Raw genomic sequence first — 17231 nt, 5'->3', positions numbered from 1 at the left:
TTCTCTCATTATACAATGCGCATTATCAGACGGTGTTTATCAGAATGTACGAATGGAGCAATTAGAAACAATTAAGCCCGCATAGGCAGTACTTTTCGGAGAGTGCGATGGATGGATGGATGGATGGAAAACTTTATTTGGTCCTGCAAGTAGTGATAATTAACCACTAAGCGGGCCGCTCCCACGTCGGGACCGGAAGGCCAAGTCTCACGGCCACGTCGTGAGCCTGCTGGGCAGCCCAGAGTGCGAACGATCCCTGTAACGTAGCCTGTTGCACTACGTAAGTTCTCGAGTTTTATGCGCATGTTGTGCCCGCAGGAATTTAAAAAAAAAATTGTCGTACTGTTGCTTCATTGTTATGTTTGATTGCGCACAATTGACATTTTAAAATATTCGAAAACTATTTGAAAACTATTTGATTCGAATACCTAATCAAATAGGGCACTATCCGAATCGTTATTCGGAAATTTCGAACAATCGCACAATCTTTATTATTATTTTCTTCTTTTCAATTTTCGCGCAAAATGTTGAGTGCGTAATATGGTGTCGAGTAGCAAAACGACTAGCAGTGAGTAGCCACGTGAAAACGCTTTAATTATGATAATTACAGTGTATCATGTAGTCATTCACGGTCCCGCGGTATCCATGTTCTGCCTTGCTGATGAAACGGATACCAGTCGGTTCGGAAGTAGTTTTATAAACTTTCCTTCTTTCCTGGGAAATTTATCTGCAGAGGGTAGCGGAGTTAGCCTAAATTTCACGGCTTAATACACAATTTTTTTATATGTCGCTAGTGATTACAGCGCTAAACTGTATGCAGCGGCCATATTCTGTCGACAGTTCTGTTCTGCACCCAACTGCTGCTACTAAATTTGCTAAGATCCTTCTGAGAACCGGCGTGCAACGTGCACAACGTGCTGTCGCCGCTGTCACAATTTGCGTCGGCGACCGCCGACTCACCGGTAGGATTTTACATTCAGCCCTGCCTTTAAGAGTTAGTTAGCGATGGCTCCCAAGAGGAACAATATGGTGCCCAACGGCCACTTCCACAAGGACTGGCAGCGCTACGTGAAGACGTGGTTCAACCAGCCGATGCGCAAGAAGCGCCGTCACGCACACCGCGTGAAACGGGCCCGGGCCATCGCGCCGAGACCCGTCAAGGGTTCCCTGCGACCCGTCGTCAGGTGTCCGGGTTTCAAGTACAACACGAAACAGCGCCTGGGCAAAGGTTTCTCCCTGGATGAACTGAAGGCCGCGGGCATCGCCAAGAGGGTCGCCAAGACCATCGGCATCTCCGTGGACTACAGGCGCCGCAACAAGAGCGTTGAAAGCCTGCAGCAGAACGTTCAGCGTCTCAAGGAGTATCGCTCCAAGCTGATCCTGTTCCCGCGCAAGGCTTCGAAGCCAGGCAAGGGTGATGCGTCGGCGGAGGAACAGAAGCTCGCGACCCAGCTGCGCGGTGTCATCATGCCGCTGAAGAAGAGCGCCCACCGTGAAAAGCCTCGAGTCCCCACTGAAGAAGAAAAGAAGTACAGCGCCTACGTACATCTGCGGCAAGCGAAGGCCAAGGCACGCCTCTGGGGCAAGCGGGCGAAGAAGGCTCGCGAGGCAGCGGAGACCATGGAGGCTCAGGCACCTAAGAAGGCCTAGCGTGAGCTTTGTGTGAATACATTAAATGCCAAGGGAAAAATGAACCATTGGTGATCTTCTTTATGGTTTACTGATATGGCCGCAGGGTGCTGCAGTGCTGCACATTGTGCTGCCTTCTGTTTCGCGTCGCAGTAGATTTATTTCTGATCGCAACTTGAAGCTGCTCATCTTAGTTGAAATCTTCGTACGTGGATAGGAGTGGTTGGTAAAATAATCGCATTTCTTATGGTGAGATTATTCAGCAAGCGTTTTTTGAAAGATACCTGTCGTGCTGGTTGAGTAATGGGGGTCGTTGCAATAAGTTTGACTTCAGTGCATTATAACTGAAGCATGTTAATGGCTGCAGCACTATTTAATAATACATCATTTGTATCCAAAGCCGTGGCCAGGCTTACAGAGCCGCAAGAGGCATAACTGCCCATACCAGAGTGGCTTGCGTGCCCAACCTGGGTTTCATTATTGCACTAGAACGTGCAGATTAAGTGACGGGGATGTAGTGATGATTGGATATGCCTGCTGAAGGCTGCCGCAAATGCTGTGGCCATTGAGGTAGGTTCAGTGTCTTGCATTTCTGGAGGGAATGCTCAAGTAATAGTCACTGGAAGCTGTTGCTACAGTGCAACAACATGCAATAGACACGAGGAACCATATCTCTCCATTCTGGCAAGAAGGTGCTCAAGGCAATTTAGTGCGGTGCTTCAGATGCAGCGCACTTGCTATTGTATGGCGGCCAGGAACATGGAGTTGGATGGTGGCAGGCTGAACTGAAGGTGTAAGAGACTGCCAGGACGCAAATTGCTGCAGGGTGTCGGTCTTGACTTGTGCGTGGGAGAGGCGCTGGCTTTTTTGCCCTGCTGTGACTGTAGCACTTGCAGGCGGCACGACTCCGTCAGCTGAAATGGTGAGCTTAGAGGGTCGTGGATTTTAGCTCATGACTAATAGCTTGGAATTGTGCAAAGCTATCATTGCATGGCAAAAGCTGGTAGTGCAGTGTGTTGCAGATGAACCAAAGACAATCTTAATGGGCTCATGTTCATGTTAACACAATTTACCAAGCCAGGGTCCTGAATATTTGGCTGCGCATGTTCAAAAAAAGATTTTGTACTCGCCGCTACAGTGTTCTTGCTCAAACATTTGTGGAACAATCTCATTTTGGTGTCGAATTCGTTTAGTATAACACTTGGCACGATTAGTCGCCTGTGTTTTAAAACAAAAATGAGAAACTGTTTTTGCCTATGGGAAAAATGGAGTCTGAAAAGCCAGGCCTTGCACAGACTTTTGTCGCCCTCTGCCATCATCTGCAAAAAGCAGAATTTCAGGGAGGGCTGCCACGTGTTGCCCGCTCCTGGAACAGGTGACTGCTTTCCCTGAAACAGCTTTCTGCAGATGACGAAAGGTGACAACACAAGATATGCTTGCACCGTTGCGGCAGCAGCTTGCATCCCCATTAGCGTAGGCAAATTTCTACTTTTTTCTTAGAAACCAGGCAATTAGCTGTGTTAAATGCTATACTAAATGCAGTCGACGCCAAAATGCAACTGTTCTGCAATATTTGAGCAAGAACAGGACAGTGGTAAGTGAAAAATCTTGTTTCAACACGCGCAGCCAAATATTCAGGACCCTGTATATTGCAGAATATTAAGAAGGCTTTCCAGAACAGTCAATTCTAAAGTCATATAAAGGGAAAAAATCACCGTGCTCTTTAAGTGTGCTTCACAAGCTGGGGTCTTGCAAACCTTTTCTCTGAAAAGGCAATGATGTGAACATGACTTAACATGAATGAAACAGGAGCCCAGTTATGTAACAGAAGGCGTTGTGGCACCATTGGGAATACATTCTCAAAAGTGCTTTTAATGTTCTGCATTCAACCCAGTGTTCCACAACATCTAACCTAACATACTTCTTTATGCACCAAGCACAGCCGGGTATGTCTTCAACAAACTGTTTACTAAATACTTGCATAACTATCACTTCAATAAATCGTACACATTCATAAGGTAAGGTATCCATTCACACATGACCGGAGCTTGTCGATGTCCACCCCAATGTTGCTACCCTGTGTTTTGCCATTGTCAGGGTTCTTCATCAGTTCTTGCACATAGCTTTCGGGCAGCTTGTGTTCAATTGCTCCAGCCACGATGACGGCTTTGTAGAGAAGCGAGGGCATATCTTCCTTTCCGGGCCTTGAGGAATGATAGAGGTATGTTCGGCAGACCACTTTGTCCCCTGATGGCAGCTTCACTGTCACATCGACGGCTTCATACTCTCGCTCCTGCCTGCATTCAAAGATAAAATAGGCAGAAGACTTAAGTATGCACAGTCTAAGCGAAAAAGTAGTGCTATAACTTTCTACGAACTTGTACATATCCACCTCAGACCGAAGACTACACAAGGACGTGATAGGTGGTTTAGTTGGTTTTTAATATCAGCTGGCACGTTACCAACATAAAAATGATGTTTTGTTTACTTATTTATTTATTTTGAACACCCTCAGGGCCAAATCATTATGTTTATATGTACTTTCATGTGCTTAACTTTTGGAAGCAGGTTGCATAACCACCATTTGATGACTGATGCTCTTTGTCCCACACTAGTTTTCCTACCCTGCCATCAATGCTTTTCTTGCATCCACATTCCTTGCCGTCGCATTACAGGATCAAACTGTTTGCCACGTGCTGTGGTTCTTTTACATGAAGAGGAGGTAATATGTGGCTGGTCACACACACTAGTTAGAACATTTGCCACACGCAGGATTAAGAATGCTGGTGCGGCTGGCCGTGCGGGATCTATACACGTCAATTTACATGGTGTTAGGATATAGCGAGGTTGCTACATTTTGAACCTTTTAGGCACTACAAAAAAAAGGTGCTGCAGTATTTCTCTAGACTCACCGGTCAAGATTCTGTATGTCTCCCTTTGGAAGTGTCCATAAAACGCCATGCGTGGTGCGTTCGGAATTCTTTTTCAGTATGGCTGCAGCACCTTGCCAGCTCTTAAAGTAGTCCACAAAACCAACATAGTAGCCCTGCACACAGTGACATTCACCATTTAAATTTTGCAGGACATATAGGCATAATATTTGGTCTCCCATGTAAAAATGCTCAACTGAAATTTGCTGACCAGTGACTAAATTGACAGTTGGGCTAATCGGTGATGATGCATGATTGAAACAGTACTGTAACTATGACAAATTAGAGATACTAGGTGCAAACTAACTGCTGCTGACCTGACTAATTCCCAGTTAAACCAATTGCAAACTATAGTGCAGGAGCAAAGAACTACTGTCTGGGAAACGATTCCATAAATCGGTTCATCTAGTCACCCATTTTCACCTAACTGTAAAAATATATTTGTGACGGAGCATGACATACTATCCAATTTTTAGAACATGAACTCCATGAGTTCTAGGAGGGTTGAACGGCAGCCACTCTGAGACAGCAATTGTCATCGAGTTGTTTACAAAGTTATGGAGGGAGTTCATGTTGCAGTAATTGTATTTCACTGACTATGCAGGAGCTCAGTGAAACTTACTGACAGCACTTAATAATGAAAGAGATCATACATATGCAACAGGCCTGATGTAACTTGAAGCTAGTTTATCACTTACTGTAGTTAAAAGTTAATTCTAGCAGAGCTATTCTCACAATGACTGTCAGCATTAATGCGATTAGCATTCAAGCAATGTAGCGATACATTGCATTTCTGAAGATTCCTTTATTTACAAGCTCTAGTGGGCGAAGTAGGCTAAGAATGCTAATCGCATGAATGCACCTAACTGCCACAGCGCCTCCACAGATCACCTTCACACGACACAAAGAAAGCTTCCCTAAAGGTGGCCTCTCAACCGCAGCCAGTTTTGTCCCTCTGGCACTGTTGAATTGGGATTCAGCATACCTGGCTTAATATGAACTACAGCACGATTATATAGGAGTATATTTCAGGCATAAAATGTTTATATAAATTCCGGCTGCTGTATATTTGCTACTGTACGGGTGGCAAGAGCTCGGTCAATCTTTGAAAAAGCAGCTTTTTCTCTTGCCACCTATTTTCATTGTATCGTGTACACGAAAGACGGAAATTAACAGATTGATTGAGCTAGAAGAATGGGTGTTCTACCTGTGGAGTGCGCTCGCAGCAAGTTGATAGGGGTTAGAAAATAACGAAGGATACCGACACAAAGTGGGAAAAGTAGTCAAAGAATGATATCACATAAAAAAGACCTAGGACTGACTGCACTGTCATGCGACACTGTATGTGGTGTTAGCACTGCAAGGCTTTATTGAACTCAATTGTTCCTCATTTCTCTTTCGACATGGGTAGCTAGCCACAACTGGCAAGTCAATTCCGCGGAATCCCGCAATTAAGGTTGAAGAAGTGTCTTGAAAGGGAAAGATTGCCAACCACCCGAATTTAGCACGAAGCTATACAAGGGAAACGCGCACGGTTTTCCCAGACTGAAAGCTTCGCAGTTGAGGAAAAATTAGTCCTGTAATAATGATGATGAAATATGGTGATTAGGACAGCGAAAAAGAATAAATGCGTATATACAAACACGTAAAACAGCGAGTCCAGTCCCCTTTCCCATTCAAACACCTTCACTTGGGTTTAAAAGAAAGCGCGCCTACTGGCGTTCACCGCTTTCCCCAGATAAGATATTATACGGGTGTCACACGGCGTACTTTCGATCGCTATCGAATTTCTCGGTTGCGATGGGCTACTTTGTGGAGTTAAATTTGCGGGAGGGATCGAGCCAACCGCGGTCGAGAATTTCGATCCGGATCGGGCTTGACCGCGATCGAAAGTGGCCGTGTTGAATCTGCAGATAGGGATAACGCTATAACTCGAGCATGATTACGACTGACTACTAGCAGACGATCATATATGCCAATATACACGGTGCATGCGCCGCGTTCAGAGCATTTAAAGCTTGCGTACACAATCGATGTCTAGCCGAGTGTCATGACGATCGACGTATGGGGGCACTCACCTCGAGTACCGCAGTGTCGAAAAACTTGGCCGTCGGGTTGCAGATGTGCATGCGATGCGACCACATGTTACTGCCGTAGGCGAAATACAAAATGTCGTCGGGGCTACGGGTTTTCCCTGCCGACGAAGTCATGCTAGCATGGGTCGCGCTATGTGCGGGCGTCCGCGATACAGCCATAGGTAGAGCCGCAGGAAGACCGTCGTACTTTATGACCCTGCTACAGCACCGCGTTATGACCCTGCTACAGCACCGCGTTAGATTCCGCAGCTGACAGTGAGCCGACAGGCAGCAGAGAAACGGATGACGCATGACACGTCAAAAAAAGACGGTTTTTATTCTGTGTCGTTTGCGCGCGCGCTGTACAGGGTCCTGCATATTTCGCTTAACGTGTCCTAAAAAAGAATTTGCGCTTACCGCTGCACTGTTCTTGCTAAAATTTTGCGGAAGGCTCGAATTTTGGTGTCTACATCGTTCACTCTAACACTTGCCACAGTTAAATCATAGAATAAAGATGGTTAAATTGCCACTTTGATGCGAACTGCTGTCGGAGGCACAAGCATAAAGTCGTCGCCGCCTGCTGGCAGCTGCAGAAAGCAGCTGGTCAAGGATGGTTGCCGCATTTTGTCCGCTCCTGGAACATGCTTCGTTTAATGCTTCAGCCATAGAGTTTCCTACAAAAATGTAATTCTTGTAGGAAACTCTATGGCTTCAGCCCCTCCGGCCATAGAGTTTCATACGCTTCCCATCTATGCCCTTCTTTAGGCAGCCCCATGGCAGCCCTCTCTGAAACACTGCTTTCTGTAGCTGCCGACAGGGGGCGTCACAAGTTTTTCTCACGCGATAATATCACGTGGACAATATCACGTGGACAATATCAACGCAAAAGTAAAGGAGTAAATACCACGACCGTAAATACATAGGTATGCATACATATATTATAGAACCATTAAAGGCTAGGTGGCGCGCGCCGCCGCCGCCCGATTCGAAGGGTTGAGCCTCAATCATCCATCCATACGCTATCGCGACAGCAGCCAGCAGCTCGCATTTCGCGGCGAAACTCTCCCGTCTACTTGGGAACGCCAGTCTGCTTCGCCCAGGGTAAACGGGCTTCGCCCGTTTCACTCCTGAATACGCACGAAAGCCATTGGCTGCACGTCTACTGATGATATACTCGTATCCCAGCAACTGCGCACACACCTGCAAACTATCTCTGTGGCACCCGGTACTGGACTATCATTGTCGCGCGCTGAAGATAGATCACCTTGCACAAATAACATGCGTAGCCGTGAGCAGACGTCTCGCGTACCCTTGCGGTAGGGAGCAGTCGGACCGGTTTGGTCAAACAACGGTTCATTTTCTTTTCTCAGTTTTATTTCTCCTTGTTGCAACTTGACTGATGAACAAAGAACTGACTCAGGGAAGCGTGATGACGCTACAAAAAAGAAAAGGCGGAAAGAAGAAAACAAGTGAAAAGTGCAATTTTCCTCTCGTTTTCGAGGCAAGGACGACGGCGCAGTGGACCGCCTTCCGTCGTCTGGTGCGCAACAGAACGTAGAACGTAGCTGCACCACTTGCGACAAATTTTACCTCAAAAATTTTAACAAAAGTAAGCACTTGTATTGAGTATTACAAATTGTCGCGCCATCTGTGAGGCAAATAATAAACTAATATTTGTTTTAAAGGAATGTGCGTTGAAATTTATTGATTTATCTTTTGTTCGTAGATGGGTCTATGTAATCTAGTATTTTAAGAAATGTTCTGCAGTTTTGGATGTAATAGTGAAGGCGCAGTTTGGCAACTCAGTTTACACCACCTGCGAGCGAAGAGGAGAGTGAAATGACGACGACATGGGCGACGAGAGCCGGCGTACCCGTCGTGCACAGCGCGGTGGCTGTGCTAGTGGCTGCTTCTCAAGTCAGCTGGTCGTCTGCAAGGCTTAATCTCGGCAGCGCCATATATCTAGTCCGGATAACAGCGTGCCGAATGTGTGAGTTTCGGCGCCCTGCGCCTAATCTCTCTCTTCTTTTTCCTCTCGCGTCTTTAGGAAAGCGTGTTCTCCTGCGCGTGCCAGCTTTAAAGAGCCACGGGCGTTCGTTCGCAGTGCGCGGTTTCTTTTTGCTCTTGCTCCTCGGGCTCGCTCGCGCAAGATAGCGGGTCTGTTGCTTCAGTTTAGCTTCGTGCATCGGCGCGAATCTGGCACTGTGTGCACGAGCTCGGCTGTGCTTCGGTACTTCGTCGAGAGAATCCCGACGCGACGGCTTCTTCAGTTACGGTTAATGCTGCTGCTGCTGTGTGTGTGTTTTACTTTCGCGAACGGGCATTGTCGAAAGGTCGCGGAATCACGCAAAGCTTTCACCTCCGTCTGACGGCGCACCTGCGGGAAGCCCTGACACTTTCTCCGGCCGAAATCGGCTGCCCAGTCTACGTAGTTCATCTTTTGATGTAACGTTGCAGTGAATCATCGACCGCTATAAACGTGCCGATCGCTGTCCAGCGTGGACGGAGTTGTCCCTGGATCCTGTCGACTGTCAGTGAACGTCAATTAAACTGCACTTCCGCAAACTGTGGTAGCAATGGTAATTCAAATTTAAGTACGGGGCTTTGATTCGGCAAGTCTTTTGTCTATCGGTGACGAGCCAGCGTACATCGTAAATGCGTTCTGAGTCGTATCATATCTTCGGATATTTTTTATCATTTGCCTGGACAAGTTGATTTGATTCTGAAGCTCTTATCATTTAGTGCGTGGCTACATTGTGCGGGAGAGGCTCAGATATAAAGGGAGAGATAGAGAGAAAGAAAAAGAAAATCTGTAGCTGTTCTGCCTTTTTTTTTTTTCTTTTCTCGGCACAGCTCAACCTGGGGGTGTCAACATGCGCGCACATGATACAAAGCACGGCTTCTGATAGCATTCGACAACCTGTAAATGACGGGAACCGCCAGCGGAATGGCATCGACGTATTTAATTTCTCTTCATGTGAATATATAATTGTTTTCTGACATTTCTTTAGGCGTGGAGTTGAAGGTCCTGCTGAGCGTGTTGAGTACGTTTGAAGTGGCATTTCTCGTGAATTAACTAAACAAATACGTTTTCTTCCCCTTTTTTGACGTTCTTGTTTTAATCCTGTACTAAGCTTGTTGACGCGAATAGCGCGTCGTCAGAGGCGTGGAGAAATGGATTTATTGGATTGGTACGTTCGATCTGCACTCGTGTGTGTAGTTATAAGCTGTTTCCAATGCTGGACAGTGTTGACGCCTAGATGTTACTTCATGTAATTTTCTTTTTTGAGATTTATTTCGTAGGTGTGCTTTCGGCTGTTAGCTTTCAGTAGCTTTAGCGAAGTACTCTCCGAAGACCATGGGTTCCAATATTTCGTAGCCCAATGCATCGTACGAAATGTGGCGTGAATGAGTGCATGAAGAGGTCATGATTATCCCGGCGACGGCACATTAAAGTGAACGAGGTAATTTTTTTTTTCGCGAACACGTTACTAGTGGCGACGAGTACGCACTGATAAGCAAACTACATAAATAGTTATAAGTTAACTAATTAATCCTTGTTATTACTAGGAATGGGGGCCAGGTACTGTTTCGGCAGTGAAGCCAGCTGCTGTCCAAGACATGCTTCGTTTACCGGGAATAATTGGACCAACTTCCGCATCATGTACGATGCGGAACACCGGTCATTTAGCTGCTCATATCAGTGCGGTTGTATACCCTGTGCTCTATTTCTTCCCGCTTTTTTTTTTTTTCCGAACATATTTTATTGTGTAATTCGTCCTGTTCAGGTGGATTACATAGGTGAAAAAGTGGCCGTCACTTTTGAGACAGTTGGCGCAATTTTTCAGGCAGCTAGCTAATAAGGAAAAAAAAAAAAGATCGCTAATTAACTTTTCAGTTATGAACTTTTTGAGCACGTGTTCACATTGCGTAATTGAAGTCGAACAGTACAGGGAAGTCTTGTCCACGTAGCAATTTTTTTTTTTTAATGGGCTACGAAATGCAATTTAACAGCTTGCCAAAAGTTTTTTTATGATATGGTGTCAGGGTTATGGCCGCTCGATACGAGCACGCGTTTCAATTCAGCGGCCGCCGGGTCAGGGTTTCTGGCCCAAATGAGGCCATGCGCCGAAAAAAAAAAAGGGGGGGGGGGACATTTCGTCACTGCAATTCCACCATTGCAAAAGAAAGCGCTAATGATGTGCTGCCACTGAGGGCGCGCCGGATCAAATCCTGTCCGCGGCGGCTGCATTTCGACGGGGGCGAAATCCAAAAACGCCCGTGTGCCGTCCATTGGGTACACGTTAAAGAACCCCAGGTGGCCAAAATTAATCCAGAATGTCTCCCCCCCCCCCCTTCCCTGCCACTACGGCATGCCTCATAATCATATCGTGGTTGTGACACGAAGAATAACCAGAATCTTCTTTTACGTGTTCTCGAACAAAACTAAAATAGTTTTCTTTCTCCGAAGATTTTACAACGTTTGCTTAAGCGTAGCTCCGTGGCCCAAGTTTCGTAACGGATTATTTTCGTCCTTATCATTGGCTCGCAGTCCGCAGTTATCGCCACTCTGTCCGACGTGCACGATAAGAAAATAATATACGATCGAGTGATAATAATCGTTAACGGAATTACGGTCTCGGAAGAGCTCGTCCTCATCGTCGGCCTATTTCGTGTCCACCGTCAAGACGAAGGCCTCGTCCGGCGATCTCCATCCTATCCCTGCAAATTTCCCAATGTAATCGCACCATCTTATCCTCTCTGCCATTGCCGACTCAAGTTTCCTTTCCCTCGGCACCTGTTCTTGGGCCGTAGTAAACATTCCCTCGGTTGTCTGCTCACAGCATTACGCGGTCTGTGCGTCTCATCAATTCTACCCCTTAATCTCAATTGTAGAATGCCACACCCATTTGGTATCTTATCTATGCCATTATCCTCCTCCGTCTTAACGAACGTCACACCTGTCGCTCGCCTTATATACAGGCCTTATCATGAAAGTTATCTCTCCCAATTTTTCTGTACCATTCATTCGATAACGATGCAGCAGCGAAAGGTAAAAGCGAAACTGTGTTTTCAAGGAGCTGAGGATCGTTCGCGAACGTGGCAGCAAACTAGCGTCTACTTCCTTTTCTTTTTTTTTTTGTCTTCTTAAGTCGGTCCAAAAGGGCTAAAAAAACGGTAAAATGAAAAAAAAAAAAGACGAGGCTCGTTATACACGTCTTCCGTGACAGTCGTCGAAAAATATTGCGTGCGAGTCGGCTTGAAGCACGTGGGTACACGCTTCGTTTGCGCGCACAGTTTCCCGCCCCTTCCTTTATTAATATTTTTATTTTTAAGAATATTTTCCTCGTACGCGGCTGCGAAAACACCGCTTCCATATACGCTTTCTCAAAGCTCTCGTTCGTCATACGGCAGCTGTGGGTGAGCCTTTCCAAGGACACACATACGGAACGTGAAGTGATCCGGCCGTAAATTGGCGCTACACAATGACTGAATGGACTTCCTTTCGCGCCTCAATAGGACACTTTATCTCCACTGTAACCGCACTTATCATATTCGGGTGCAACTGGGCACCAACTTCCGCTGTCCTTTTGCTAAGGGGTAACTGAAACATGCTTTTCGAAGTTGTAGAAAGTTTCTAGGTAGAGTTTCTTCAACTTCGAAAAGTACGAATTGGTACTCCTTGGCCAAATATTAAACGCTTCTCGCTCGTTAAAAGAAAAAAAAAAGCATAGCAAGTACGTATGTTGGGAAACACTCGTAAGATATTTTAATTTGACACGTTGGGGCTCTTGACATGCCGGATCTGGCGTCATCGACATGAACGTGACGTAGCGCCACAGAGAGAAATTTGCTGCCACCGTGTAGCAATAAGGCTGGGTATTGGTGGTGTCGATTACAAAATAATAATAGTAAAAGAAAGACGGTCACTTTAGCATAATGAGAGTGAAGACGAAAGCCTGCGTGCCCAAGAGACATTAATTAAATTGACATTCTCATTCGAATGCGTTGTTACTTATTACTTGTTTTCTCCTGCCAAAGGTCGTGGGCTCGAGTGCCTTAGTTGACGATACCCTAGTTAACTGCGCCTTAATTAACTTCGCCTTAGCACCCATAGGTCGTGCGTTCGACTTCCACGCAAGCTCGAGGGTTTCACTCCCACCGAAAGTCGTGGGTTCGAGTGCCTGAATTAGCTCTGTCCTAATTAACCTTGCATTTTATTTTTTGGCATTATGAGCGGCATCGGAGCCAGCTGTGGAAGAATACGACGATGATACGCGCGAGCAGTGGCGCCAGCGCGTGCCTGCGTGAGCCGAGGTCACGTGACTCTGTACCGCGCGCCGCGTTTTTCCAGACCACAAGGGGTATGATCCGCTTAAGGCTTTCGCGTTAATAAATAATAAACGAGACTTCTGAACGGATTTCTTCCGGCCCTGCGTGCGTGCGTACGTTTAGCAGCAGCCGAGCAATCTCAGGAGTGAAGTGCAGCCGGTGTGCCACGACGTCGCGGCACGTTCACCTTCTGGGTGCCGTTCAACGGGGTTGCTATTCTGAGCAATGTCAGGTTACGCCATCTTGTCTGCTCTGAGTGGCCCACGGAGCTGCTACGGCCTCTCCGATTGGTTAAGTATGCCGCCATTACAGAATTACAGAACATGGCGGAATTTTGACGACGTCCAGAAAGGCACCCCAGTTTCGTAGAAATTGTTTAGGAAGTTCTTACGCTTGTCATTATTATTATTATTATTATTATTATTATTATTATTATTATTATTATTTAATGTTGAGGTGCTTCGGACCTTCACTTAACGTGAAAACTTGACAGGCCGAAAATGTATCAGTACTCCTTTAAGAGGCACTGAAGAAAGGAATCCTGAGGCATATTGAGCTTTTGTAAGAGCAAAATAATAAGAGGAGAAGGACTGCTCTTATTATCGCAAGAGGAGACTTAATTAATAACCATTAAATACTAAAGAAATATGCAGATCCCGTACACATCGATATTATGTGAATAATTTAGGCAGGTAGCCGACCCAGCGCCATTTGGCGTTCCGCGAAGCTTATGCCCAGGTGGGACAACTTGTTTGTGTTAGGAGAAGTTGTGTGGCATGCAGTGGGGTGACAACGACAAGACGGCGATCGTATTTGTGACGGCGCTGGCGGCGAGATTTCTATTCCGACTGTTCGACGCGCGGGTTTACGACATGTCGGTTGTTGGGTTCTGTATCCACGGCGCTGGACGGGGGCCTTATTGATGTACGCGCTCGCACAGTGCTACGGAGCACTAAGCGTGCCGCACGCTTAGTATACTTTCAGCTCTAAAGTGGCGCCACTTTCAGAGTGAAGCGGCTACAACATAGAAAACAAAAAAAGCGACAAATCGCTTCATCCTGATTACAACAAAAGCGCAGACGAGAGGGCACCAGACCATGCATTTATTTCTTTTTCTCTGTTGCCTTTGCTCACTCGATTCACCCAGGAATGCAAACGGTACCTGTGTGTAGATAAAACTTCAAGCAGGGTATATGATGATGATGATGATGGTGATGATGATGCCCTTGACGAGTTTGGCGCATACCCACTCACGGGAATTGGCCAAGCGTCGGGCAGGCTTTGCTTGTGTGTTCAGGTAATAAATTTAAAAATCTATAATTCTGTTGCATAAATTGAAGCGAAGAAAGTTCGAAACGGTTCGGTAGACTGTCATTCAATCAAGAGAAGAAAAAAAAAGTATATTCGGCAGCGTGATTCTCAGCTGTTTGCTTCTTCTTCTACTTCATATGGTCTTCTTTTTTGGCACGTCACGAACGGACACGACCGCCTCGCTGGCCTCGCAGCGTAGTGAAAAAAAAAAGGCTGCTGAATAAAATATGGAGCACGTTCCATCGTACAACTGAACGGCAGTGGGCCACGCGTCGTGCAACCCACGGTTGGTTTATCGAACGGCGGCAGAGCGCGGTGCCTGTTGCCACCGCGTTGCAGGCGGAGTGTGTCTGGTCTTGGAAGCGCAGCTGAGTCACAGCGGGCGGCTCTGTGTGTAGTCATAACGGGAACTCGTTTTTTTTTCTTTCTTTCCTCTGCGCAGTACGAGAAAAAAAAAGCTGCACGGAGCGAGGTCTTTGCACGTGCTGCGCCCAGCGAGAGCCGGGGTGTGTGCATGTAACAATGCCCCCCCCCCCCCCCCCGAGCGTTGGCCTTCGACTTTTAGTTCGTCTGTCTTGTTTTGCTTGTTGCCTACTTTGGTCGCGCGAGGTGTGCCCCCGCCCAACGGCGTTGTGTGTGAATACTCCGTGCTCCTGCGGCGATGTGTCAGATTCATTCATTTATGCAACCGAACCCGCGACCTCGTGTGTGCTGAGCAGCAAAACACTGGACCATTGCAGCGACGTGTAAAATTTCACTAATGAACTGTTTAATTAATAATTTTACGCGGACAGTGTAATCGTGAAATTAAAGTCTGTCTCGGTATATATACGTAAAGCTTAAGCTTGTGCTTAAAAAAATAGAAGGAGAGAGAGAGAGAGAGAGAGAGAGAGAGAGAGAGAGAGAGAGAGAGAGGGGGAGGGGGGGAGCTCTGAACGTAACACCAGTTGAGAGATATGCGGACTCAAAATGAAGCCGTGAATTACGTTGCTGATCTGCTGTAATTTTTATTTTCGCATCTTTCCGCACTGCGGGATTATGGTTTGGGGCAGTCACGGTCCCATTCCACGCTATGCTTTCTTCTGCCGCTTAATAATTCCGCAAATTAGAATTCCTGTGTACGCAAGAAAAAGCTGCAATGCACGCAACTGCGCGTCATCGTGCGTCGGGAAGACCGAAACGCCTCCGATAATCGTTGTCAATGTCGCGTACACTTTATTTATTTGGCGTTCTGTGCTCGCTGTACTTTACTGCGAGGAACGTTACGCGCACGGCTGTTCGTTTCCTGGAGGCACGCACCGTGGGCGCAGCGTTAAAGAAAGGAAATGCGCGCAAGATGGAAGACGATTATATCGTTGAAGGACAAGATAAGTCGCAGCAAGGTTCAGATGTCTTCTTAGAGCGTAGGCTGTATTTCTTCGTCGTCTTTCTTTTTTCCTTCTTTCCTACATGGCTTTAGGAGCTCAGAGCCCTCGAGAACGTACAGAGATGCTATAGATAAAAAGGTACCGCACACGCAGTTTTTTTTTCCTAGCTACTTTTTTTTCCCCAAAGAACCTTCCTCAATATGTGGCGTATGCTCGATGTACTCGTTGGTTCTGCAATATTCTTGCGTTATCGCGTATGTCGCTTGTTTTGCAGGATGTGGAGGAAATCTTTCGACCTCGGCATGTGTGTACACATAGGTAATAGCGTGCCCCAGCCGTTACAGATAAGGAATGACATTTGCCGAGAGGAAATGACTCGGAACGGAAAGGGGTCTCGCGTGAGATCCCAAAGATCGAGTCCTCCATCATTTTCCTTTCGGCCAGCCATCCGCGCATAGTAGTGGCCTGGTGGCATCTACGGCGGGCAAGCTGCCGAGCTCGAGGCCCCGGGTTCGACTCCCGGAGTGAGGCGGCGGCGCCGTCCACGTTTCAGATGACGGCGTAATTACGGCAGAGATCAACTTTGCAGGCACTCTTAGCAGGCATAACAAGAACAGCGTCAGCAGAGAGAAACCCATTAAAGAGACGCTATAACGATTATACCGGCGCGGTACGCTCCCGAGGCCATTTATGTTCGTTTATTTCTATTTATGAAGAAATAAACGAACATCTACGAACTCTATTTACGAAGAGTGATGATTAAGAGCAATTACACGGCTGCTGAGCACGAGGTCGGGGGTCCAATTCGTAGGCCTCGGCGGACGCATTTCGAGTGGGGCGAAATGAAAAAAAAACGTTCGTGTACTTAGGTTTAGGTACAGGGAACCCCGGGCGGTCCTCCACTGTATACGGTGGCCTTAATATAGCCCCAGTGATACTTTGGTACGTTAAAATCTATCTATCTAATCTATCTATCTATCTATCTATCTATCTATCTATCTATCTATCTATCTATCTATCTATCTATCTATCTATCTATCTATCTATCTATCTATCTATCTATCTATCACAAAGATAAAATAAGAGCCAAACGCCCATTTTTATTAAGCTCTCGCCCAAACCACAGCGCAGGTATACGCAAGTGTGACGTTACTGATTTCGATGATAATTTTTCTCGTCTTTCAACGAGAGATGATGTTCTCGAAGCTTGCTAAGTCCAGCCCATTGGCTCATCTAGGACACAATTAACTCTATCTTGCATAAAAAAAAAAAGGTTATAGACCCGAGTAGACGTTGTCGAAATGTGTGACGTCACGGCGTGCCAGTGCGGATACTTCAAGGTGGCGTCGCCACCTATCACGTTAAGAGTGGCTTTATTCTCGCTGCTGTAGGAGCCTCCATAATTTACCAACACAGCTAAAGTTCTTCGCTTTAGTACACTCTGCTAGCGTTTCCAATTGGAAGCTATAGGAGCTTGCACGAATACAATTACAAACCTCGGGGAAGGTCAACCGCTCCAGCTGGCGATTCAGCGGCAGTCGCCCCAAAGTCTCGAGCGGTGGCTCCTCTTTTGCCCTCCTCCTGTG

General features: G+C 46.6%; 3 protein-coding genes across 3 annotated transcripts in view; 2 read left to right on the top strand and 1 right to left on the bottom strand.

The window, feature by feature from the left end:
- Positions 1 to 874: 874 nt before the first annotated feature.
- Positions 875 to 1694, top strand: LOC142560304 (large ribosomal subunit protein eL13-like). Its single transcript, XM_075672300.1, has one exon. It carries the CDS (start codon positions 1006 to 1008, stop codon positions 1648 to 1650), a length of 645 nt encoding a protein of 214 aa, XP_075528415.1. The 5' UTR covers positions 875 to 1005; the 3' UTR covers positions 1651 to 1694.
- A 1884-nt stretch (positions 1695 to 3578) lies between these two features.
- On the bottom strand, positions 3579 to 6864 carry LOC142560303 (gamma-glutamylcyclotransferase-like). Its single transcript, XM_075672299.1, has 3 exons — positions 6638 to 6864; positions 4542 to 4675; positions 3579 to 3926 (listed from the first exon to the last, which is right to left on the bottom strand). Exons 1-3 carry the CDS (start codon positions 6812 to 6814, stop codon positions 3641 to 3643), a joined length of 597 nt encoding a protein of 198 aa, XP_075528414.1. The 5' UTR covers positions 6815 to 6864; the 3' UTR covers positions 3579 to 3640.
- A 1578-nt stretch (positions 6865 to 8442) lies between these two features.
- Positions 8443 to 17231, top strand: part of LOC142560302 (phospholipid-transporting ATPase ABCA1-like) — an 85759-nt gene continuing 76970 nt past the window's right edge. The window contains exon 1 of the mRNA XM_075672297.1: positions 8443 to 8624. The gene's annotated coding sequence lies outside the window, so the exon portion shown is untranslated. The remainder of the gene's footprint in view (positions 8625 to 17231) is intronic.

This window comes from Dermacentor variabilis, chromosome 10 (assembly GCF_050947875.1).
Source record: "Dermacentor variabilis isolate Ectoservices chromosome 10, ASM5094787v1, whole genome shotgun sequence".
In the NCBI taxonomy this organism is placed as follows: domain Eukaryota; kingdom Metazoa; phylum Arthropoda; class Arachnida; order Ixodida; family Ixodidae; genus Dermacentor; species Dermacentor variabilis.
Note: the sequence above shows the minus strand (reverse complement) of the source record. Positions and strands in the feature narration are given on the sequence as shown.